At 38.7% G+C, this 26,798-nt stretch overlaps 1 protein-coding gene and 1 pseudogene across 1 annotated transcript; both read left to right on the top strand.

Annotated features, from left to right (window-relative positions):
• The window catches only part of LOC120567972, a 44,279-nt pseudogene extending 34,881 nt beyond the window's left edge, over window positions 1–9,398 (top strand).
• On the top strand, window positions 4,058–26,393 carry LOC120568546 (reticulocyte-binding protein 2 homolog a-like). Its single transcript, XM_039816131.1, has 6 exons — window positions 4,058–4,082; window positions 14,412–14,485; window positions 17,409–17,471; window positions 19,145–20,055; window positions 24,334–24,391; window positions 25,100–26,393. Exons 2-6 carry the CDS (start codon window positions 14,434–14,436, stop codon window positions 26,032–26,034), a joined length of 2,019 nt encoding a protein of 672 aa, XP_039672065.1. The 5' UTR covers window positions 4,058–4,082; window positions 14,412–14,433; the 3' UTR covers window positions 26,035–26,393.
• Window positions 26,394–26,798: the final 405 nt, after the last annotated feature.

Here is a 26,798-nt window from a genome sequence, read left to right as displayed (position 1 = left end):
CTGTCTTCTTTCACCTGTGTATCACCCCATGGGGGTGCTGTAATTTGTGGTTTTAAATCAACTTTGATCACAAATTTAAACTCACATATAATATCTAAGACAACACTGAGTCTTCAGGGCTCTCAAGTTTTGAACAGAGCTCAGAGTGAGATTTTGCGGGCATGGGTTTGGGTGGGGACGGGGCTTTGATCTGATAAATGACACATAAATTGTACAAATAATTGTTTTTTTATTTAATTCAGTATTTCTTTGTGTGTTGTGTGTGTGTGTGTGTGTGTGTGTGTGTGTGTGTGTGTGTGTGTGTGTGTGTGTGTGTGTGTGTGTGTGTGTGCAATAATTAATACTATCACGGGAGATTCTAGGATCTGACCTTTGGGGTGGCCTAATGAAAAGTTGATAGCAGTTAAGCTAGGGAGGTCCGGGGGCATGCCCTCGTAAGATTTTAATTTTTTTTAAATCCTTAAATCATGACTTCTGGTGAGTTTTGGGGGAAAGAAATAGACAGATTGAGACATACAATTATGACAAACTATCAACAGAAAAGAAAAAGATGGAAACTACAAAGCATGATTATGGCAGCACACTAGCTGTGGATGCAGGGAAGGGCCCATAGGAAATGCCTTTCTACAGGGCCGAGAATCTTGAGCTACGCCCTGCACATACCTTGAACTGGTAAAATAAGCCTTAACATATTTTTAGACAGGAGTATTCATATTTGTTTCTGCTGTTAATTTTCAACTTTTCATTTACATAATTGATAGAAACTGATATGGTTATACAGCTAAATGATGAATAATGTAATCTAATAATGCCTCTGAACAGATAAAAAAATCCAACATCTCTTTTTATTAAGAGCCTAGTCCTCCATGAAATGCATATGTAAATATGATGAAATGGAATATTTTAAGTGTTTATAATATATGTCCACTTTCTCACCTGGTTCTTCCAGGTCCCTCTCTTTGTCCACTCTCTCTCCATCCTTCTCTCTCTCTCTATCCATCCTTCTCTCTCTCTCTCTATCCATCATCCTCTCTCCTTCTATCTCCCTCCCTCTGTCATATCACTGACAATCACATACAAAACATTTTGTAATAAACTAGAAAATAATCTTGAAATAAAAGAGAAAACAAAACACAGTAGTCCTACTATATATGTCTTATAGGCTACCTAGCCATTTTCTCACCTTGTTCATCTTGCTCTCGCCCTTCTCCCTCTCTATTCTCCTCACTCCTTTGTGCTGTCAACCAGAAGCCAAATGTAATCAACTAATCAACAGATAATGTATGTGTAGGCTACCAAAGGTTATAAATTCACCTATTTATAACATAAGTGAATATGGTTCAGTGCAGTGGGATCATGTTAAAGGCTTCTTTTATACTTTCTCACCTGAACCTCGCTGTTTTCTTTTAAAAAGAAATGTATATATCCATCTATGGGGAAACAGACTGTGGGTCAGGCTTTGTTGTTCCAGTGTTTCAGTTCTGATATGAATGAGTCTGATGATCCGTCAGGTCGAATTATTTATTTTTCATTTGCATTGACTGTTAAAAATAAGAAAGTGTCTGGTAGGAGCATAGGCGGTGTTATATGCTATTTTTAGCGGTGCTCAAGCCGTTACGGCAGGCTATTAATAGCACACTTGGGACTCGTTATGGGCTAATTCCTAAGCTACATTTGCCTACAGTTAGCAATTTTGTCTAACGTTGCACAACAAAATTGGACTCCGTGGTGAATAAGCTAGGCTAATTCAGATAGAATTGCCATCATTGTGATCACGGATCACAGATTGGTTCCACAAATACTACACCTGTAGCCTACTTAACGTGTTCATTCGATTAGATTTAATTTTCACTCCATTAGCCATACAGTTTTAGTGGTTGAAAGTAGCCATACTCTGACGACCCAATTCCCCAAAGTTATCTGCGCAGATGGAACAATAGGCTGAGGTGCCCTCGTTCAGGGAATGAGGGCACTTCAGCACCCCTAAAAATAGCCTGGCGGCCGCCTATGAATACTATGCATTGTCTGGATAAAATATAATGAAATAGCCTAGGCCAAAAGTTTTCACAATGGGGGCCGGGAGGTTGTGCAGTAAAAATAAAAGAAAGAAAAAACTAAAAATTATTTAAGTTATTTATTAATTATTATGTATATTGTATATAATAAAATGGGTTTCTTTATGAAACTATAAAACTGTCAGAGTAGCCCTGCAGCCCATTCAACATGTAGCTATAATAATAATAATAATAATAATAACAATAGGCTAAAAGCTACCCAGTGTTCTCCTCTATGTTGATTTCCGCCATCAGTATCAGAAATAGGGCAGACACACAACAGGGTTTCCACTATGTACATGTAGTATATAAAGTCATAATTCAACGAATTCTACAGAGCCGTGCGCTCTACTGAACTCAAGCGAACAGTCATCCTCTCTCTCTCTCCCTCAACTGGAACAGTGACAGGACGTCATCACTCGCCAAGTCATGGCAACCATATAAACCAGGGCGCAGTACCACTTGTCACTCAATCTTAGGCAAAGTCACAAACAGCGATGAAACCCGCAACTTGAAAATCACACTCACTCAGCTAGTGCGTGGCAGCCTGGCAGGGCCTTGTGAACTCTATGAGGAACTAACTTGATTCCTCTACCTGTTCCACTGTTTAAAAATAGCGGCGCCAACTTAGTGGGCGTTGTCCTGGTAATTTCTCTGCGCGAGAAATACAAGGTGTGGTGTGTGAGCGCGGAACGGGTCGAAATGCGTGTGTCTCATGCCCAATGCGTGAGACTTGAGAGTTATGAGTCACTGATATTTTGCAAAACATGCATTTGGCATTTAAGAAATTATATATGCAGGTCAAAGGCAAGACTGAAACTGACTGTTTGGCTATTTCAAAAGAATGGCATTTCTACATAAATCATTAAAATGAAAACTACATGAAGCTCTCTGTATAAATGTTCCACTATGTTCACCAGGTAGTCGAACTGTGTGTGTTGGCTTTGCTGCTGAATAGATAGTGAACAGTGGCTTTTACAGCTTTTTCTTTTAAAACGTTGTCCTGCTGCTGCTGAAAACGATGCTCTGAAAGTGGTGAGAATCAATCTCAGTTATGTTTTAAAACTAGCATCTGTTGAACTACTGACTGGGTTTGCAGCACACATGTTCATCTCACATCATGTTATCAAGTCTTAGAGACTAAGAACTACAATTCAAAGGGATGGCTAAACTGTATCACTTTATCTTTCTCCATTTAAAAGAACAGGTGGCATTTCTTGTAAATGCTGATGAGAGGTGTGAACAGGGTTTGCCGTTTACAGTGAACAGAAGGGAGAGTGAAAATGCAGGAGGACTGGATATTCAAGCTGTGCTAGATTATATAAATAAAATGGGACAATAAAGGGTGTAAAGATTTTTAGTCAGTCATTGAAAGGTTGAACAAGAACACAACACACTAAAGTGAAAAGGGGAAAAAAAGGGGAAGAAGTAGTGAAGTGAACAAACTGGTTCAGCTGAAACACAGTTTGCAAATTCCTCTGGTTCTGGGAAAAGAATCAACTGCAAGTTCTAACTAGATCATCGTCTTACTATTACAGCACAGAAAAACAAGGAACAATGAAAATGCAGTAGTACATATCCAAACTGTGCTGGATTAAAATGATAAAGCAGCAGCTGACTGCTGAATGTACTAACTAACTGTATATTGTTAATTAAATGTGACACTTGAATTTGTATTTTTCTGTTCCTGAAAACAGTGTCTCATGTTGTGTGTTGTGTGTAGACTGTGTAGACCTACTGTAAGTGACATGTACACTGTTTTGAATAACGTGTTTAAAATTCATATATTACATAAGTAAAATTATAGTATACTATACATTTGGGCTAGGAAAAGGGGCTAAATGACAAACTTTGCTTTATTCAATGTATGATGAATGTATAAAGCAGCCTGTGAACTAAGCACATAAACACCTCATGTTTTGGGATTTTATGGGTGTGGTTTGCTGTATGAAGTTTTCATATAAGAAGCATTGTCCTAAACAGACTCTCAGCCTTCTTTCTGTACTGACTCTAAAGCAGCACATCTGCATCTGCTCTCTACAATCCAAACATGGGAAGCCCATTCAGCCTACTCATTCTATTCAGCCTATTCAGCAAATATGGTAAGTTAATATCTAACTGTAGACTATTTATAATTTCTAATAATCTATTTATAATCATCTACTGATGACACAGGTGACATTGGGGCGTATATATGTATCTCTTTTGCAGTCTACTCTTTTCATCTAAAATGAGCCAATCAAAGCCTAATTTATAAACTTAAGTTAGTCTTGAGTTAGTAATTTAAACTCACTATAATGCAGATTCAGATTTTACTCACCAAATATCATGATTACAATATGATGCAATATAAGTCGTGTTGATTTATATTGTCGTGTTCGAAGTTGAAAGCTCTACCTTTTAATAGATGTAAGTTCATTTAGTCATTTAAGTTACATTGTGCTGATAATGACTCTTTCAGGACTCCTCTTTCATTAATAGTGCATAGTGTTTGTACTGTGTACTATTAATAGTTTTACTTAAGATTTTTTTGAGTACTTGTTCTACCACGGCCATTACCAACATCAACAATTCAAAATTGTTTAGTTACATAGTTTACATTTATGTAAACTTTTAGTCAAAAATGTCTTTTGCTGAATTTTGTCTGCTCTTTTTTAATTTAGCTTTATTCTTGTGTCACATGTCCTGTCAGAATATATTGAACATTTCAATTAATCTAATCTCGCCAAAACTAATATTTTACTATTATCTGTTAGAAAGGTGCCTACCAACAAAACTATTTTCACTTTTTTACCAATTCAACTGACTTTAGTAGTTTAAATAAGAGACATTCAACTTTTCAACTATCATCACCAAACACAACATCCTCAACCCATATAACGCGTGCCCATGTTGAAGTTGCACAATCATATGTATATGAAAAGTGCTAAGTTATCCCATCAGAATTGACCAAATATAATAATAAGGAGCTCAGGATTGTGATGGTGGGGAAGACCGGAGTTGAGAAGAGGTATACATTTCCAAATAGTCATGAGTAGCCCGCTGCAGATGGCTTGTGGCTGAATCGCGCGTCTCCATGTTTACTTCTGTAGAACAGAGTGCTGCATGTGACATGTTTTGCCCATTCAGGTCGGTTCAGTTTTGTTTTATTCACAGAATATTAATAATGAATGTATCCTGTTTACGAATTGACCCAAATTCACTGCACTGGGTACCAAGAACTTCACCTATGTAATGAGAAGTAGATCGGATGAACGGTTCCAGATATTTGAATGACAGATGGCCGATGGACATACCCACAGACAGAGATTCCTTGCTTTGATAGAATTACAGTAAATACATAAAATCATTAAAAATATATATTCAAATCTAACCTGTGAAACATCCCACTGTAGCAAAATTAAAAGACACAGTTTTCAATTCACTCTAACAGCACCATTGTTTTATAGATGATTTAATGTCTTCATATCAGGAAGTGTTGTTGCAGAAAAACTGACTTTACTTCAATTCTTCAGCTCAGCAGCAGACCTGCTCTTCTCTCCAGAACCCAAATATGGACTGCAAATATGCCGAAAATGGTAAGTCCACTGTATTCATAATGTTGCAGCATGTATCTCAATATTTATTTAAAGATGTATTGCATGTCATAGCTCAAAGTAATGAACTAACTTCAACGTTCGTACTTGAAGAGAATGTTTCTTAAATCCTGAACATTTCTCACTCTGGCTGTACACAGACTGATCTCATGAAATGGCGTATGTATGACACGCCAATTCATTTGCCATTGGCGTGTTATCAAGACGCATACTCGCTGTTTATTGTGTTTATCAACTTATTTATTAATAATTTAAAATATATACAAGTTGGGAATAAAACTGTACAACTGTTTAACTAGTATTGATAAAGCTGTACCCGCGCTCTCGCCCCCTGAATATGTATACCAACTCCTACTCCTAAAACTACTAACGCCATGTAATGAGTAAGCAAGAATCAGTGAGAGTTGAAACATTAAATACTTCAACAACCATTTATTAATACACTAAAACTGTATACTCCTAATGAATCATAAAACAAGCTCTATATATCATTTCAAGAGGCCCTGTGCTTCAATTTGAAGAGGTCTATCATGAGTTTTTGTCTGTCAATGCAGATACAAAAGCTACAATTTCGTTAAGAAAGTTTGCATGATGTGCAACGTTTATGCTACTAATGCAATCATACAGTAAAGCATGGCTACTTTTTATTGTTGTAGTGTTATCATCAACAGCTTGTCCACTGAGTTTTATCAAAGGGCCAAAGTGTTTTAAGGGAGTTTAAAACACTTGAGGATACAGTTTTAAAACACTTGAGGATACAACCTGCTTACCGCAGGTTGTATCCCTCCCTCCCTCATCTCTGTCCATCTCCTCCTGAGTCTCCTCCTCACTGTGCACATGCCACTGCTGCCGGACTGACACCACTATCATGGGCCACGGGAGCTGATGAAGGTCCTGCTACTGCCGAAAACATGTCTTTCGCTTTTTCTTATATTTGAGCCGCTGGGTAACTTTGTTTCATTTTCGATTTTGGCACCATTGACATAAAGAAAGGTTTAGACTCGTCTTGCCCGGCTCTCGGTGTACTTCTTAGTTCTCCGTTCACTTTGTGTTTAACTTTGCGTGCGCGGTGTACTGACAAGCGGCTCACTGTTACGGACTAGTCCATTTCATTGTGAAAGTAGGGGGTGTTGACCTCTCTCAGCAAGTAGGGCGCCTGCAGCTGCTGGGGCGCTGATCTGCCAATTATTCCACACAGTGAAATGATAGAAAACTGAAAAACACTTCGCGGGCGCAGACGATTTTTTATTTATTTATTTTTTAAGTTCTCGTGGACGCCCCATGTGACATGAAAAATGCTGCCCCGGGCGAATGCCTGGTTCGCCCATACCAAAACAGCCACTGAGAACGGGGATCGTGTCCCGGGGTCATGTTCCCATTGTGTCCCATGCGTTTCCTAAACATAAACGTAGCTTTTTCTTGCGATAACATGTTCAATCTATGGCCTTTATTCTTTAAAATTGCCTGGTAGCTCTCCTGGTTAAGTGTTCGCCCCATGTACAGAGGGTCAGTCCTTGCTGCAGCCCTTAGCTTGATTTCGTTTTGCCTCTCTCCACTGTCCTGTCTTAAGCCTAAAAATGCCCCAAAAATCATCTTAAAAACCCAAATTGACGCTCCCATATTTATTCCGTTATTTTCTTCTTTGCTCCTCACATAATTTCGGTCACTAGAAATGTAAATATGGGTCATAACTGCAGCTAACAAATGGCCTCAGGGCGTGTTTCTTGAGGACAGTCTCGTCTACATTATGAAAGTAGGTGCTTCTGTTACATAGTCTACCTAGGCAACTTACAGTCTTAAAAGTTTTTCAAGGCTCTAAGTAGTTGACTGCATCAGGTAAAAAATAAACTTCCACTGTCCACTGTAAGAGTTGCCCATGTTGAAGTTGTATAATCTGTTGAATCTCAAAACGTTTTGAAATTTGTACCATCAGAACCGACCAGATACAATAATGAGGTGATCAGGATTGTGATGGTGGGGAAGACCGGAGTTGGGAAGAGCCACAGGAAACACCATTCTGGGAAAACAGTACTTTAAATCAGAGTTCTCCCCTAAATCTTTGACGGTAGACTGTGCAAAGGCCATAGGTGAAGTGGATGGACAAAAGGTTGCTGTTATTGACACCCGGGTCTGTTCGCACAAAGGATTGATTATAATAAAACCAGTAAAGATATTGCCCAGAGCGTTGCTTATGCTTCTCCTGGACCTCACATCTTCCTGGTCGTCATCAAACTGGGCAGATTCACAGAGGAAGAAAAGAAGACGGTGCAGAAGATTCAGGAAATCTTTGGAGAGGAAGCAGACAAATACAGCATGGTTCTCTTTACCCATGGTGACCTGCTCAAAGGGAAACCTATTGAGGAGTTCTTGAAGGACAGCGAAGAGCTGCAGGAACTTGTGGCCAAATGTAACGGCCAGTACCACGTCTTTAATAATGAGATCAATGATCGTTCTCAGGTCAGGGAGCTGCTCGACAAGATCAGATATATAACACAGAAGAATGGAGGAAGTCATTACACCACTGAAATGTTCCAGGAGGCAGAGAGGAAGATAGAAGAGGAGAAACAACGAATCCTTAAAGAGAAAGAAGAGCAAATGCGCAAAAAGGAAGAGGAATGAAGAAGAAACTAGAGGAAAAGTATGAGCAACTAATAAAGGAAGCAGAGGCTGACAGAGAGAGGATGAAAGTGTTACTTGCAGCTCGTGTGAGAGATATGGAGGAGCAGAGGAAAAATATAGAGAAGAGCAGGAAAATCGGGCCAGACGGGAAGCTGAGAACAGTAATCCAATAATTAAAGCGTGTAAAAGCTATCTGGAATTTCTTCTTTGGGTAAAATAAGAAATTTGCTGGTTTGCAGGTGAAATTATGACTTGCTGAAAAGCAGCAGCTTTACCAAACTGTTCTCTTCACAGCCCCTTTTTGATTTCCGTATGTAGTGCTTCAATGTCAAATAAACACAAGTAAATTTCACGGGTTAAAAATTGTACAAGATGAGTGATACATGTTTAGAAGTGCCACCGCTTGTAAAGAGCATGTTTCTATGGTGATCATCAAATAAATCTGATAATAAAGGAGTAATGCTTTACTGACATCAGTCAGAGGTTAAAGATACTAAATACAGTTATGAAGGTCTCCTTCCATTTAATGTGACACAGAACCAGGTAGAAGCATAAAAAGAAAACAGATTTTTACACACAAACTTCTTTCATTCATTTTATTTCATTTCATTTTATGTAACTGTGAAATAATAACTGTAAATGGATGCCACCGAGCTGCACTCCTTTGAGAAACAAACTTTGTACAGTAGCCTCCTCCACTGGCCTGGAAGAACTGTAAAGTCTGAATGATACAGCTGGAGAGAAATTAATTAAAGGACAGAATATGTCCAAAAACTAAAATAAGTAGGCTTTTACTTTAAAATCTATTCCAAAAATTATGAAGTCATTGCTAATTTAAACTCTCAATAACACAATCAGATTATTAAATCTCACATTGAGGTATAGTTTTATTTTTAAGGTGAAATGTTTAAGTATATATTTCATTAAACCAAAGTAGACCGGAATACAAAAATTCACATTTCTATTCCATTTATTCTTCCACATTGCCATTTTGGATTTTGTATGTAAAAACTATTTTTACAATATTCTATTGTAGTATTTAAACATCAGCCATTAATAAAATGTGATGCCATCATATCACAAGACATTGAGACTATATTTCTACTTGGTACGTTTTTCTTTCATTGCAGCTTTGATTTTTTCTTTACTTATTTCATTATATTTTAAAATGTCCCTTACTGACTTACTGTTTTCTTTAATGAAGCCTCCCAGCATTAGCATTTTACACGTATACTTGTATAACCAGATTGACAAGTTTTTGTTTGTATAAATTGTGATAAAAGTTGCAATGTCTTTTGTATAGTTCTTTAAAAATAAAAGGAAACTTGTTTTGTCGACAATAATAATTATTATTATTAATGAATTACTCTGGGCTGAGATTTCCTAGGAACCTTACCAAAAAGGCTCAGGATGCTGCAAATGTTGGTATAATATGAAAATGGCTGGTGGATTTAAGACAAAAAATAATAATTTATTGAATGAATCAAATATGAACATATATGTCACTGTCAGTGGCTTGTTGATCTTTACATTGTTAGTTCATTTCCTATCCTGGCCACACACACCCACACACACACACACACACACACACACACACACACACACACACACAAACACACACACGAACACACACACACACACACACTCCTGGACTGGGACACACATTTTGGGACACATATTTAAAGGACTTATTGGACTTTAACTTATCATTGCACTTACAATAACGAGCGTAGCTGTCCTCAATTTAATTTATCATGTATCCACTGTGTGTGATGTGTGTGTGTGTGTGTGTGTGTGTGTTTGTGTGTGTGTGCGCGCCAGTCAAAAGGGGGAACAAGCAGAGCAGCCCCGCCCGGGTACAGAGAGCCAACAGGAAACAGCAGCGCTTTCAGCGATTTTAGAGTGAGAAATCGTTACAGTACATTAATGTTAAAATGTCTACAAGTTGGCAGGACGGTCTAAAATGTTTTGACGGACTTTCGCTGTACCTGCGTTTTGTTGGTAAATGTAAGATGTTCGGAGTCACACACACGCCTTCGTCTTTATAACAGAAACAAGGAAATTAATTTGACCCGTTCTTACTCCCGCTTGGTCAGTGGCTGCACGTGGACTGCTGGGATTGTCGCGAGTAATAAAATGCGATAGGGGGGCCCGGCTGTCAATCAATGTCTCCCAGTGATCTGGGCCCCTGATTGGTCCGGGCCCGTAAGCGAACACCGCACACCCTGCTTACCGATAGTTACGCGTCTGACATCAAGACACAGTGTTTGATGCTCTTTGTTGTCAGCAGTGTTTTATAGGCGTGTTTTATGCATGAAGTCTTTATATAATGAAGTTTCTTTGCAGACAGACTGACTTTACTTCTTCAGCTCAGCAACCAAACTGATCTTCTCTTCTAACCCAACAATGGCCAGCAAATATGCCAAAAGGGTAAATTGATGAACTGTATTCATAATGTTGGTTGTAACTTGTATCTAAATAAACATTTATAGATGGATTGCATGTCATAGCATGAACCAATCCCTGTTGGGGTTTTGTTTGTTTTCTTTGTGGTTTTCTGTTTTGTATATTTATTCTGTGTTTTTCTGTTCTGTGGACTGTGTGTTTTGTGGTGTATGTTTCTGTTCCCTGTTTGAATTGTGTATTCCTGTTTCCTGTTTTATTTTGATAGTCCTGGTTTTCCGTCTTGTCTTGTCCAGTTACTTCCTGTGTTTTCCCGCCTTTGTTGATTACCCTGTCTCCCCTTGATGTGTTTCACCTGTTGTCTCACCTGTTCCTGGTTAGCTGTTTCCTAGTTTATTTAGCCTCTGTGTTTCCCTCTGTGCCTTGTCAGATTGTTTTTGTATCCTCTTGTGTCAGTTTGGTCCTGCCTGTGTTTTGCTCACCAGTTTGTTCATGTCATCGCCTGCTGCTGTTACTTTTGAGTTCTCCCTGTGTTACTTTGTGAGTTTTCCAGTCGTTGTACTGCTGTTTTTGTTGGATTATAGCCTGAAGTTCAAACCTTCTCCTGCCTGCCTGCCTCCTTGCGTTTGGGTCCATTTTCTAGTGATGGTGAACTGAAGCTTTCTGAAGCAGTGAAGCTTTCAATCCAATTGTATCAAAAAAGTTTCACTACTCGAAGCTTCAGAACTCTATGAGGACATCTGGTGGTGAAGTTAGGGATAGCATTGTGTCATAAACTGTTTCACAGTTATTAGCCATGAATGTCTTTAGAGTAAGCCCGAGCCTGTGCACGTTGTGTCCGGAGCCCGGCCTGGCCCGACACATTAATTGTAATTATGAGCCCGATTTCAACCCGGCTACTTTTTAATACGGGGCCGTTATAACTGATGTTCTCATACTCATAGACTCATAGAGTTGTTTGAACTGCAGAAATCTGTTTAAAATGACTTTAATGAATAATGCAATAGGAGCGCGAAGCATGTAAACGCGCTGTTTGTTTATTTAGAATGGAATAGATCGCAAATGGATCTGAATGAATAAACGTAAAAAAAAAAATGTATTTCTCTCTGAGGGCTTGTCTCTCATCACGCTATAAACTATACTTTAGAGTTGAAGATTAATACATTTTGAGTATGAATTCATGGATAAATAAATAATGACATAAATAACTAAGCCTATGTGGGACCTTGCATAAATATAAATGTAATTGCTGTCTCCGCCAAAAAATAATCAAACTATAAAGTTAGGATTTTGGTTGTGAACTGTCTAGGTTTTGTAAACAAATACATTGATTTGGGAGGGAAATGAATGAAGAACACATTGCACACACATTTCTGTGATTGTATTGAGTAGGCTACGTAGCCTAGAGCAACATTGTCTCCTCAGCCAAATAGGTGAGATAGGCAGTGCAGAAGGCCTCTAAACTCTCTTTTATAAACTCTCTACTCAATATAAACTAGGCTACCGCTATGAACTTTCTACTGGCTATACACTTTCTACTGCTATAATAATCTCTCTATTCACTAACTCTCCTGACTCTGTTGACTCTCCTACTGCAACAACCCAGCCCCGTGTCGCTGCTTTTGAATTCAACTTCGAAGCAGTGACGTGGGTGTGTGGAAACGAAGCTTCGGACGTCACTGGTCACGTGATTATCTCCTAACGAATCAAGCTCCGATACAAAGCTTCATTCCAAATTGGTTCATGTTTTCGATACATGCCTCGAAGCAGGGGGTTCATGGGTAACATCACTACCATTTTCTCCCGCTACCCATCAGAATCCCAACTGTTTTAAAGGGGAAAGTGCTTGAATTGAAAAACCTTTCTGAAATTCTCAGCATTTTTGTGATTCACTCTTCATTATATAAAGAGGTGCTTCTGTTGTTGGGCCTCTTAGCCTCTGTTTAAGGCCCTATATAAAGTCAACTAGATAAGGTAAAACTAAACTTCAACTGCCCACTGGTGGGGAAGACCGGAGCTGGGAAGCGCGCGCCACAGGAAAGCAGCACACACAGAGGAAAAAACGCTATTCTAAGAGAAGAATATTTTAAATCCGAGTTCTCCCGGAATTTTTGACTGAACACTGTGCTAAGGCCATTGGTGAAGTGGATACACAAAAGGTTGCTATAATTGACACCCGGGTCTGTTCGACACCACCCATTTGATGAAAAGGAAACAACTGAAGATATTACCCGGAGCATTCTTTTTTGCTTCTCCTGGACCTCACATCTTCCTGGTCGTCATCAGACTGGGCAGATTGACAGAGGAAGAAAAGAAGATGTGCAGAAGATTCAGGAAATCTTTGGAGAGGAAGCAGACAACTACAGCATGGTTCTCTTGACCCATGGGGACCGGCCAAAGGGAAACCTATTGAGGAGTTCTTGAAGGACGAGCAAGAGCTGCAGGAACTTGTGACCAAATGTAACGGCCAGTACCACGTCTTTAATAATGACCTGAAGGACCGTTCTCAGGTCAGGGAGCTGCTCGACAAGATCAGAAACATAACAGAGAAGAACGGAGGAAGTCATTACACCAGTGAAATGTTCCAGGATGCAGAGAGGAAGATAGGAGAGGAGAAACAACAAATCCTTCTAAGGTCAAACTCATTGAATGGTTTCTTTGATATGCATTGTACATTACAATACATTGATATTATGAAAAACACAGTCTCATGTGTGGACTTGCTGACCTTTTGGGGACAAATTCAAGTCCTGACAAAATAAATTATTAAAATCTAGTGTTAAAACTTGTTTAAGGTCAGGGTTCGACTTTGGCCCTTTGCTGCATGTCATCACCCCCCACACACACACACACTCTCCCCTTTCATGTTTTTAGCTGTCTAAAAGGCCTAAAATGCCCAAAAAATAATCTTACATTTTTTCTTTTACATTTATTAGCAGTGGCAAGATGTAACTGAGTATATTTACTCACACAGGTGCATCAGTAATAATAATCAAATTATAATATGATACTCTTGAGAAAAATTAAATTAGTAGACGCAAGACTGTCTTCTTTCACCTGTGTATCAGCCACATGGGGGTGCTGTAATTTAAGGTTTGAAATCAACTATGATCACAAATTTAAACTCAAATATAATATCTGACAACACTGATCTTTTGCAAAACATGCATTTGGCATTTAGGAAATTATATATGTAGGTCAAAGGCAAGACTGAAACAGACTGTTTGCACAAAGAATGACATTTCTACATAAATCATTAAAACTACATGAAACTCTCTGTATAAATGTTCCACTATGTTCACCAGGTAATCTATAACTGTGTGTGTCGGCTTTGCTGCTGAATAGATAGTGAACAGTGGCTTTTTACAGCTTTTTCTTTGAAAACGTTGTCCTGCTGCTGCTGAAAACGATGCTTTGAAAGTGGTGAGAATCAATCTCAGTCGTGTTTAAAAACTAGCATCTATTGAACTACTGACTGGGTTTGCAGCACATTATTTGAAAAATAATCAACTGCTAACTAACTAACTGTATATTGTTAATTAAATGTGGCTACTAGGAAAAGGGGCTAAATGACAAACTTTGCTGTCAATTTATGATCAATGTTTAAAGCAGCCTGTGAACTAAGCACATAAACACCTTGTGTTTTATGGGTGTGGTTTGCTGTATGAAGTTTTCAGATAAGAAGCATTGTTACTAACAGACTCTCAGCCTTCTTTCTGTTCTGACACTAAAGCAGCACATCTGCTCTCTACAATCCAAACATGGGAAGCCCATTCAGCCTACTCATCCTATTCAGCCTATTCAGCAGATATGGTAAGTTAATATCTAACTGTAGGCTATGACACAGGTGACTCTGGGAAATGTATATGTATCTCTTTAAGTCTACACTTTTCATCTAAAATAAGACAAACAAAGCCTAATTTATGACCTTAAGTTAGTCTTGAGTTAGTAATTTAAACTCACAATAATGCAGATTAAGATTCTACTCACCAAATATCATGATTACAATATGATGCAATATTCTGATTCTGATTCTTTATTTATTAAGGACAACACACATTAATCAACATTTCTGTAAATGTGCCAGTTTTAGCCAGGCGCTAATTTCCAACTGTAGTCCTTTGGCCAGATGATTTTAGACCAGAGCAGCAGGAAACAGCAAGACATCAGTTCAGGTTAAACTATACAGACAGAAGTCAACAAGACACCACACAGACAGCAAGAGCAACAAATAAGCTCTCTCAGTTATCCATGCAGAGCCGACAGGAAGCAGCAAGACATTAGCACAGTTACACATCAACAGTATCCCCATTCAGTATAAGAAGCCATGAAAGCATCAGAACACAGCCAAGCAGCACAGAGCCGAGCCATCTAACAGCAATAATGAAAATATGAACTAGGCTACATCACTCTAGGTATGCGTTAACATAGCACAGATTGATAAGATGGTAAAATATTTTAAATACAAATTAATTATAAATACATACCCAAGAAATGCAGGGCGAGCTAAATTTGATACCTGGCAAGATATCAACACATCAAACATGTTAGCAGCAGTTCATCAGTAGTAATAACAACAATAATATAAAAAAATGTTCACAAGTCTGACCATGCAAGAGCCAGGCCTTGAGACTTTGTGTGAAGTTATGGTAAGGCCGCAGATTCTTGTTTCATTTGGTAGGAGTGTTCCACCTTATAGAGGCTCTAAAAGAAAAGCACATATACATATTCGGTATACACATATATAATTCATTACAATATCCAGCATTATATTAGAGTTGAAAGCTGTACCTTTTTAATAGATGTAAGTTGATTCAAGTAAATTGTGCTGATAATGACTCTTTCAGGACCCATCTTTTATTAATAGTGCATAATGTTTGTACTGTGCACTATTAATAGTTTATAAAAACATAGTTTGAGTACTTGTTCTACCACTGCCAATACCAAAATCAACAATTCAAAATTATTTAGTTACATAGTTTACATTTAAGTAAACTTTTTGTCAAAAATATTTTTCGCTGAAATTTGTCCGCTCTTTTTTTAATTTAGCTTTATTCTTGTGTCACATGTCCTGTCAGAATATATTGAACATTTCAATTAATCTAGTCTCGCCAAAACTTATATTTTTTCGTAATTTTTGTCTAACTGATTTCAGGTAAGATTTCATCAGATATATCTTACTATTATCTGTTAAACAAAATAGTTTTCACTTTTTACCTGATTTTAGCAGTTTAGATAAGAGACATTCAACTTTTCAGCTATCATCACCAACCACAACGTCCTCAACCCATAAAACATCCGTATAGGTCAATTGTGCAAGCTGCTCATTACGCCCATATTTGTTTGTTGTAAAGCGGGGAGATCTCAGGGCAGCAGTAATTGTTAATATTTATAAATATATATATTTATAGATGGATTACATGTCATAACTCAAAGTAATGATCCAACCTTAACTGTTCCTAGTTGAACAGAATGTTTCTCAAATCCCCATCTGATTTACTCTGTATTATACAAAGAGGTACTCCTGTTATTTAGGATTTTTGTAAATACTTGTTTTGGGCATGTCAGCCTTTAACAGAAAGAACAGCTAGATATGAAAGGGGAGAGAGGAGGAAGACATGCAGGAAATCATCCAGGTTGGACTCCAACCCTGGACCTTCTGGTCGAGGGCATACACCTCTATATATGTTCGCCTGCTCTACCAACGGAGCTAACCTGGCCACTGCTATTTAGGCTTTCTAAGCAGCTTACAGTCTTAAATGTTTTTGAAGACCCAACATGTGATAACTAGATAAGGTAAACGCTAAATTTCAAATACCAACTGTCAAAGTTTCCCATGTTGAAGTTGCACAATCATATGCATATGTAAAGTGCTAAGCTGTCCCATCAGAATTGACCAAATACAATAATAAGGAGCTCAGGATTGTGATGGTGGGGAAGACCGGAGTTGAGAAGTCATGAGTAGCCCGCTGCAGATGGCTTGTGGCTGAATTCAGGCGTCTCCATGTTTACTTCTGTAGAACAGAGTGCTGCATGTGACATGTTTGTGCATATGAGGCAGCACAGTGGCTCAGTGGTTAGCACTTCTGCCTCACAGCAAGAAGGTTATGGGTTTGAACCCAGGTCGTCCCAAGCCTTTTTGTGTGGAGTTTGCATGTTCTCCCCGTGCTTGCGTTGGTTTCCTCCGGGCGCTCCGGTTTCTTCCCACCATAAAAACATGCATGCAACTAGGACTGCAGTTGAAAATTAGCCGTCTGGCTAACACTGGCGCGCATTTACAGAAATGTTGATTAATGTGCATTGTCCTAATATAAATAAATAAATCTTCTTCTTCTTCTTTTGCCCATGCAGGTCGGTTCAGTTTTGTTTTATTCACAGAATATTAATAATGAACGTATCCTGTTTACGAATTGACCCAAATTCACTGTGCTGGGTACCCAGCACTTCACCTATTTAATGAGAAGTAGATCGGATGAACGGTTCCAGATATTCGAATGACAGATGGCTGATGGACATACCCACAGACAGAGATTCCTTACTTTAATAGAATTACAGTAAATACATAAAACATTAAAAACATATATTCAAATCTAACCTGTGAAACATCCCACTGTTGCAAAATTGCAAGACACAGTTTTCATTTCACTCTAACAGCACCATTGTTTTATAGATAATTTAATGTCTTCATATCAGGAAGTGTTGTTGCAGAAAAACTGACTTTACTTCAATTCTTCAGCTCAGCAGCAGACCTGCTCTTCTCTTCATAACCCAAATATGGTCTGCAAATATGCCGAAAATGGTAAGTCAACTGTATTCATAATGTTGCAGCATGTATCTCAATATTTATTTAAAGATGTATTGCATGTCATAGCTTAAAGTAATGAACCAACTTCAACAGTTCTTAGATGAAGAGAATGTTTCTTAAATCCCGAACATTTCTCTGACTCACTCTGGCTGCACACAGACTGATCTCATGTAGTAGTGTATGTATGACATGCCAATTCGTATGCCATTATTACCGTGTTATCAAGACGCATACTCGCTTTTTAGCGTGTTTATCAACGCCGTTTGACTTCCATCGACTTCCATTACCTTGTGATTGCGTGTGAATGTACCTGTGTGTCAGGTTTCCTAAACTCAACCGTAGCTTTCTTTTTGTGATAACACGTTCTTCTCGCGATAACAAGTAACAACGAGTAAGTAATAACAAGTATACAGCGTAGACATACATGCGGATAGCTCAAAATGCGTACAGATAACACGCCACTTGGCTTAAGAAAGTCGGCGTGCATATTTACGCGAAGTCAGGATGTCACGTTGCTGTACAAGTCCTCCAAACCATATGAAGATATGGGTTGTATGATCCTACCATCAAAAAACAACCCGCAGGAGTGTTTCATAAATTTGCGCCCCTAGCGATGGTGGAAATACGACCTCATATCTAAACCCGAGAACGTCGCTCAGGCTAGGGTTAGGGTTTTGAACGTAAAGATCACGATTTTAAACACGTCTTTAATGGGAACTAGTTGCAGCTTGGTTATTTTTAGGCAATAAAAACTACTTAGTTAAAGTGCCCATATTATGAAAAAATCACTTTTTCTGGGATTTGGGGTGTTCTTTTGTGTCTCTGGTGCTTCCACACACATACAAACTTTGAAAAAAATCCATCCATGCTGTTTTGAGTGAGATACGGTTTCTGAATGTGTCCTGCCTTCAGTCTCCTGGTGAGCTGTGAGCAAAATCGGCTCGGACTGTGTAGTCACAATCCGAAATGAGCTGGCTAACCACAACCGTTAGCTCGTAGCGTTATCGTTCTCAATAGCAAAGCACTGCTACAACACACACAAGTTCACCATAATCTACAAAAGAACTACTTACATGTGCGCCCTCATTTAGAAGTCTCCCAGCTGATCCTGCCTTGTAACTGACCAAAGTTGGAGAAACAGGCTTTCTTTTACTGTCTCTAGAGTTAGCTAGCTGACATGCTCTACATCTGAGCTACTGAGCATGTGCGAGTGCAATCAAAGATAGTACAGAAGAAGAAGAAGATAAGAGGTCTCACTCTGTAGCTAAAACAGAAACCAGGTGAAAAGAGGATCTGCAGCAGTGAGAGAGAGCTGTGCAGTACAACAACAATATGGTGTTTTTTGAAAATTAAACCATGTAAACCTATTCTGGTACAACCTTAAAATACAGTTATGAACCTGAAAATGACCATAATATGGGCGCTTTAAGTTTAGAAGAAGATAATGGTTTGGGTTAAAAATCAGATGTTACTTCACTTGCTGAAGGTTACGCTGGCGCTGAACGTGACGTTTGTCAAGTAAAAAAAATAAGTTATTTTATTTTTTTCCGGAATATGAAGTACTGTTTGTTTGACCCATCCACCTGCCCATCCTGCCTACTTATTCCTTAAAATTGCAATATGAAAAACGTATTAAAATGTTTTGCAATTTGTTTTTCCACCATCAGAACAGACCATATATAATAATGAGGAGATCAGGATTGTGTTGGTGGGGAAGACCGGAGCTGGGAAGAGCGCCACAGGAAACACCATTCTGGGAGAACAGTATTTTAAAACCGATTTCTCTCCTAAATCTTTGACTAAACACTGTGCTAAGGCCAATTCTAAAGTGGATGGACTAAAGATTGCTGTTATTGACACTCCAGGTGTGTTTGACACGAGAATTGATGAAAAGAAAACCATTAAAGATATTACCCAGAGCGTTGCTTATGCTTCTCCTGGACCTCACATCTTCCTGGTCGTCATCAAACTGGACAGATTCACAGAGGAAGAAAAGAAGACGGTGCAGAAGATTCAGGAAATCTTCGGAGAGGAAGCAGACAAATACAGCATGGTTCTCTTTACCCATGGTGACCAGCTCAAAGGGAAACCTATTGAGAAGTTCTTGAAGGACAGCGAAGAGCTGCAGGAACTTGTGGACAAATGTAACGGCCAGTACCACGTCTTTAATAATGAGATGAATGATCATTCTCAGGTCAGGGAGCTGCTCGACAAGATCAGAAACATAACAGAGAAGAACGGAGGAAGCCATTACACCACTGAAATGTTCCAGGAGGCAGAGAGGAAGATAGGAGAGGAGAAACGACGCATCCTTAAAGAGAAAGAAGAGCAAATGCGCAAAAAGGAAGAGGAAATAAAGAAGAAAATAGAGGAAAAGTATGAGTATGAGCTACAAATAGGAAAACCAGCTGAGTGGATGAAAATGATAGTTGCAGTTCGTGACAGAGAAATGGAGACGAGTGTAACCATATATAGGGTTGCGCAGGAAAATTATGCCAGACTGGAAGCTGAGAACAGTTGTTTAATACTTTACCTGATAAAAGTTATCTTCAATTTTTTTAAAAATGTTTGGGGGAAATAACTATTATGGTTATTTTCTGTAGAAATTCTGACTTGCTGAACAGCAGCAGGTTTACCAAACGGTTCTCTTCACAGCCCTTTCTTATTTTTGTGTGTAGTGTAATTTATAATAAGTTAGTTTATGGGTGTTAATAACTGTGTGAGATGGCCATTAAATGTTCAGCAGTGTCTCAGAAGATGTTGGTACAGTATGGTTAAGTTATTGTGTAATGTATTAATTCAGATGTTGGGATTGGAATGAAATTTTATTGTTCAATAAAGGATCTAATGGATAGCTTCTGATTATTCAAGTCTTTCTAAATACAATACACTCATGCCAAACATGCTTTAAGAGAGTTATTGGTCACTGTAATCTTTCCTTCAGCATCATGCCTGACTTGGGGTAATCTGTTGTAAATTAACTAAAATATTAGTAATGGGGAAAAAAACCACAATCCTCGATCCATGATAAAATTAATTTTATCTTTCAGTTAATGTAAATATGAGGCTCCAGCAATTTAAGTTTATTTAAAGGGGTGATAGAATGATTATATAGGGTATTTCACACTGTTCCTTATGGTCTCCTAATGGGGTATGTAACATTAGTTGGGCTGAAAATGGCCTGGTTGATATTTTACTGGCCCTTATGCATCCCGGTGTTTTGGCCCTATTTGTAACAAGAGCTTTTCTTCCAAATATGTTATGGTCATGAATATTTAGATGAGCTGCGTGCTGATTGGTTGAGCGACTTGCCATACGCACACATTAGAGACGCGCGCTGATTGGTTGAGCGAATCCCCAATACACATACATTACAGAAGCGACAGAATCTCATATTCCAGAAACTGCAATGTTTCATTACCAAATTCACTTCTGAGACTTTTTTAAGCGAGAAATCAACTATATAAAGCTCAAATATGGGCCGTTTTACAAAAATTGATGGCTAATTGCAAATTTGGTAAGACGTGTCGGACTTTAGGAGCTCCGCACAGTCTGACGAGAAAGGGGCTCCATACCCAGGGCAAAGTAACCCTTTGTGGATACTGCACGGGGCTCCGCGGCCAGCTGCGCGCATAACTATAATATATTTACGGTTTGAATTTCGTCACGCCACTTTATATAACATCATTCCCCAATGTCTTATAAAGCTAACCGTTGTGTCCGGTTTTTGATTTTAAGGCATTTTTATGAACGCGGTGGCGCTTTGTAGGACGAGCGCTGCTTGCTATATGTCCCATTCATTACAATGGGGAAATACCGCAGCTTGCTCACTTTCGGATAACTAAAGTATATTTACAGTTTGAATTTCGTCACGGCATGAATATTACAGGTTCCTCAAGGTCTTACAAAGCTTAGCTAACACTTGTCCGATTTCGGATTTCAATTGAATGTATTTTTGTGAATGTCAGAGTTAGGAGGAGGCTAGCGCGCTCATTGATGGACTCCATCTCACCGCGGCTCTATCAATGAGACTCGCGGACAAGAGGCGTTTATTTCCCGATTGTTTGTTTAAATAACTCAACACACATACCCATTATAAGATTAACTGGAACCTGCGGGCGGCGCGGTAAAAGATTGCGGGCATAACAAGCTCGCTGACACTGGCGTCAGGGCGGCGATGTAGCAACCCAGGCAGCACCAACACCGGCACTAAACTCCGACACACAGTCGGAGAAAATTTGCAATTAGCCATCCATTTTCGTAAAGCGGCCCATATTTGAGCTTTATATGGTTGATTTCAAGCATAAAACAGTTTCAGAAGTGAATTTTGTAATGGAATAGCAGAGATCTGCGTGACCTAGCTAGATTCAGAAGACTACCTGATCTCAGGTCAGTTGTGTAGCCTATGTAAATGTTGGGGCGTGACCGTTCTCTTAATACACCCATGGCTGTGACAAAGGTTCCGGTTTTTGGGAGGTTGATGTCAACTTCCAGCTTTGTTGAGATTTGCCCGTTTTCAGCGGCAGTTTCAAAATATGAGATTTTCATAGTAAAGGGGTGTCAGTGGGATTTTGAGCTTCTATGTATGTCCTATTTACCCACCGAACTGTCGTTATTCAACTATGACAGGGTAAAATCGGTTTTGCATTCTATCACCCCTTTAAGAAACAGTACAGTATCTTAGTTTATTTTAAAGCCCTGCTAAATGTCAAACTCAGAAGTGCACAGTATGTTTTGGCATCTTCAAAGAAGTGGTATGTGTTCAATACATTTGATGTCAATGGAAAACAGAACATTTCTCATATCCCCAGCATTGTTTTGCACCTGTTTAAATTATATTAGGGCTTACATTTGAGAGTGGGAAATTTGATGTCTTCCAAACTTACAAGAATACATAATTCCACCAGAATCTCCACTGGCTCCCTGTTCCCCAATGCATCTAGTTTAAATTCCTCCTCATTACTCACAAAGCCCTCCGTAACCAGGATCCTACCCACGTAACAGACCTGCTCCACCACCACAATCCCCTCCGTAACCTCCAACAGAAACCTCCTCTCCCCACCATTTAGGACCAAGCACCATACCTGGGGAGACAGAGCTTTCACCATTGCAGCCCCCTTCCTCTGGAACTCTCTAGCCATACACATCCATGACTGCACTGACCTGGACACTTTCAAATCACTTCTCAAAACCCATCTCTTTAGAATACCTTTCACCCTATAATAACATCACACTTAACCTACTGTTAGCTGCTGGGTTTATCATTTTTATCTGTGTAATATGCTTATTTTAGTGTTTTGTGTTGTTTTATTGCTTCACCTGCTTTTATTGTACTACATGGTTTTACTGTAAAGTGTCTTTGAGTACTTTGAAAAGCGTTATATGAATACAATGTATAATTATTATTATTATTATTTTAACACATTAAAGCATTTTATGACTTACAAGGTCAAGTATCATAATACCCTATAATTGCTCGTCAATCACTGAGTACCATTCGTAACACATTCTCCAGTTTTATTACCTTGACCTCAGTGGGTGTTTGTAATCATGTATTACTACTGTTGTGAGGACCTGCTGACTTTTTGGGGACAAAATTCAAGTCCCCACAAAGTGAATTATTAAAGTCTAGTTTCAAGACTTGATTTAAGGTCAGGGTTAGGCAGAGGTTAGGATTAGTCTAGGTCTTAGGGAATACATTCAATTTAAAACAATGTCCCCTGAAGTGATGGAAACGTGTGTGTGTGTGTGTGTGTGTGAGAGTCTGTGTGTGGGGTGGTGACAGTCAAACTCAGTTGTGTTTTCAAAGAAGCATCTGTTAAACTGCTGACGGGGTTTGCAGCACACATGCTCATGTAAAATTCATGTTGTGAACAGAGGCAGACTACAATTCAAAGGGATGGCTACACTCTATATGTGCACTTTATTCAAAGTTGTGTATTTTTTTGTAAATGCTGATGGGAGGGGTGAACAGGCTTTCCTGTAAACAGAAGGGGTGATGAAAATGCAGGACTGGACTTTCAAGCTGTGCTAGAGTATAATAATGAAATGGGACACAAAGGGTGTGAACCGTTTCAGTCAGTCAGAAAGGTTAAACTAAATCATAACGCACAAGAGTGAAACGTAGCAGGGAAAGAAATAGTTAATCAATACAGCGTACAAAATCCTCCACTTCTGGGGATAAAACTCAACTGTGGGTTCTGTCTGGATGGGTGATTTACTTGTACAACACTACTATCTGTGATATTTAGATGATTGCTGTTGATTGACAGATGTACAATACATATACTGTATGTGTAAAGTTATAGCAAACTACTGTATAACTTAACTTTGGGCTAAGAAAAGGGGACTTTGCTGTCAACTCAGTGTTTTTTGACAACACGTGACATAATAACTCCCAAAACAACATACATGAGCCTTCTATTTGACTCTGTGATACGGCCGCACCATGTCATATTTTTGAGAGCAGCATTTGTTGAACTGCTGACTGAGTTTGCAGCACATATGTTGTGAACAGAGACTAAATACTACACTTCAAAGGGCTGGCTACACTTATGTACATTTTATTTTTTGGCAACTTAAAAGAACTGGTGGCATTCCTCCCATGATGGGAGAGGTGAACAGGGTAAGCTGTTTATAGTTATGACATGGAATGATGAAAATGCAGTAGGACTGGACTAAAACATTGTGATGTAAAAGCATTTATTTAATCTGTGAAACATTGTAGCAGAACACAGTGACTCAGTGTAAAGGCACTTTGATGTCAGCAGTGTTTTATAGGTGTGGTTTGTTGGATGATGTCTTTCTAGTAGGAGGTGTTGTTACAGACTAACGTGAATTTACTTTTTCGGCTCAGCAGCAGACCTGCACTTCTCTACATAACCCAACAATGGCCAGCAAATACTCCAAAAATGGTAAGTCAACTGTTTGCATAATATCGATTGTAACTTGTGTCCAAATATATGTTTATATGTGGTTAGCATTTTATAGGTCCTAGTAATTGACTGATCTCAACAGTTTTAAAGGGGAATGAGCTTAAATGGAGAAATGGAATATTTCTTGAATCCATAGCATTTTAATGAGTTTAGATTTTGGGAGGTGCAACATTGCTTATGTTCATGCTCATGATGCTACGTGTTTTTTTCCTTAGATAGTTAATGATATTAACATGATTCAGGGCTAGCCAATCACAACCCTGTGGGGGCTCCTGTTATAAAGACTAAATTTAACATTTTAACATTTAAAAAAAAACGTATAGTCTTAAATGTTTTTTTAGACCCAACGTGAGTTACATTTTATTTTTTACAACTGTTTAAATGTGTTGTCAGAACTGTCTCCTTTTTTCTAAACTGCACACAATTTCCAAAACTGCACACAAAATGCAAAATACCTCATATCTCCTTCAAAATTAGGTTTCAAAAATCGTGTGACACGTAAAGATGTTGTGTGTAAACTGTAATATGTAGGGTACAAGTATGTAAAGTACAAACTAAAAGTGCAATTGATTTTTCAGACCATCTTGAGCCCATCCCCCCAACTGCCCTGTCAAAGTTGCCCATGCTGTAGTTGCACATTGTAAGGTATACCTGAAGCACTTAATTTGTTTTTGTTCATCCCATCAGAACCGACCATACACAATAATGAGGCACTCAGGATTGTGTTGGTGGGGAAGACCGGAGTTGGGAAGAGTGCCACAGGAAACAGCATTCTGGGAAAACTTTGCTTTAAATCAGAGTTTTCTTTTAACTCTTTGACTGAAGAATGTGAAAAGGTTTTTGGTGTAGCGGATGGGCAATTGGTTTCTGTTATTGACACCCCAGGTCTGTTTGACACCAGCGTTGATGAAAAGAAAACGAGGACAGATATTGCCCAGAGCATTTCTTATGCTTCTCCTGGACCTCACATCTTCCTGGTCGTTATCAAAATAGGCCGATACACAGAGGAAGAGAAGAAGACAGTTCAGAAGATAAATGAACTTTTTGGTGAGGATGCAGAAAAATACAGCATGGTTCTCTTTACCCATGGTGACCTGCTCAAAGGGAAAACTATTGAGGAGTTATTGACGAACAGCAGAGACCTGCAGGAACTTGTGGCCAAATGTAACGGCCAGTACCAAGTCTTCAATAATGAGGTCAAGGATCGTTCTCAGGTCAGGGAGCTACTCAACAAGATCAGAAACATAATAAAGAAGAACGGAGGAAGTCATTACACCACTGCAATGTTCCAGAGGGCAGAGAGGGCAATAGAAGAGGAGAAACAACGAATCCTTAAAGAGAAAGAAGAGCCACTGCGCAGAGAGAGGGAGGAACTGAAGAAGAAACTAGAGGAAATGCTTAGAAAACAAATGAGAGAAGAGAAGGCTGACAAGGAGAGAGAGAAAAAGCTAATGGTAGCTCATGAACAAGAAATGGACGAGAAAACGAAGCAACTGAGCGAATTGCAGGAAAAGCAAGCTAGACAAGAAGCTGAGGAAAGCACTGGCGTTCTCAAAATTATAGTTTTGGTTGCATCAGCATTAGCCTTGGGTGCTGTTTTTATTGTGAAAGCAAGAAAATAGCTGTATTGATATTTGGCTGTAACATGCTGCATCTTGTGCAGTGAATCCTCTTTCAAGTGTTTTTTGTTACAGTTTGAACATTTTACTGGTTAATGATAATTTACATATTTTAAGTGTTGGTTTGTTGTGTATGATGCCACTTAGTCACCTGGATACTATATGCTCTTTTCATCAAGAATCACAATTGAAATATGAGTCTGTCTTTGTGGAAATTTGTTTTAATCATTGTTAACATCATGGGTGTGGTTTAATGTCCTCTGCTGTTAATAATTGTACAAGATTATCCATACATGTTTAGTGGTGCCTAGATTGTAAAGACTTTGTTGCTATGCTGATTATGAAATAAAGCTTTTAATATTTAATGCTGTACTGACATCATTCAGAAGTTAAATTTAAGTTTAATGTATCTTGAGTTTCAGAACAAACCAGGTGACAGAAAAGAAAACAGAATTTTATAAATAAGCTTGTTTCGTTTATTTCATTTCATTTTATGTAACTGCGACACATTAACTGTTCATATATGCCACGAGCTGCACTCCTGTAAGGACACAAACACTGTACAACAGCCTCCTCTACTAGCCAGGAATAGATGTGTAAATGACAGCTGGAGAGAAATCCATTGGAAGACAGAATGTGTACAAAGAGTAAAATTAGAGGGCTGTTTTTATTTATTTTTTTAAATCTATGTAAAAATGTGAATTTATGTATCATTTTAATGTTTATTGTAACATGTTTAAGTACATATTTAGGTCAACCAAATTACA

The sequence above is a fragment of the Perca fluviatilis genome, chromosome 11 (assembly GCF_010015445.1).
Source record: "Perca fluviatilis chromosome 11, GENO_Pfluv_1.0, whole genome shotgun sequence".
Classification (NCBI taxonomy): domain Eukaryota; kingdom Metazoa; phylum Chordata; class Actinopteri; order Perciformes; family Percidae; genus Perca; species Perca fluviatilis.
This window is presented reverse-complemented; position numbering and strand designations above follow the sequence as displayed.

What these genes read in the sequence shown, in the direction of transcription:
- LOC120568546 (XM_039816131.1), top strand. Translation starts at nt 14,434, where the DNA reads ATGGGAAGCCCATTCAGCCTACTCATCCTATTCAGCCTATTCAGCAGA. An exon ending in TTAAAAATGTTTGGGGGAAA is followed by an intron (nt 20,056 to 24,333) that starts TAACTATTATGG and finishes TTTTCGGCTCAG; the next exon opens with CAGCAGACCTGCACTTCTCT. An exon ending in CAGCAAATACTCCAAAAATG is followed by an intron (nt 24,392 to 25,099) that starts GTAAGTCAACTG and finishes TCATCCCATCAG; the next exon opens with AACCGACCATACACAATAAT.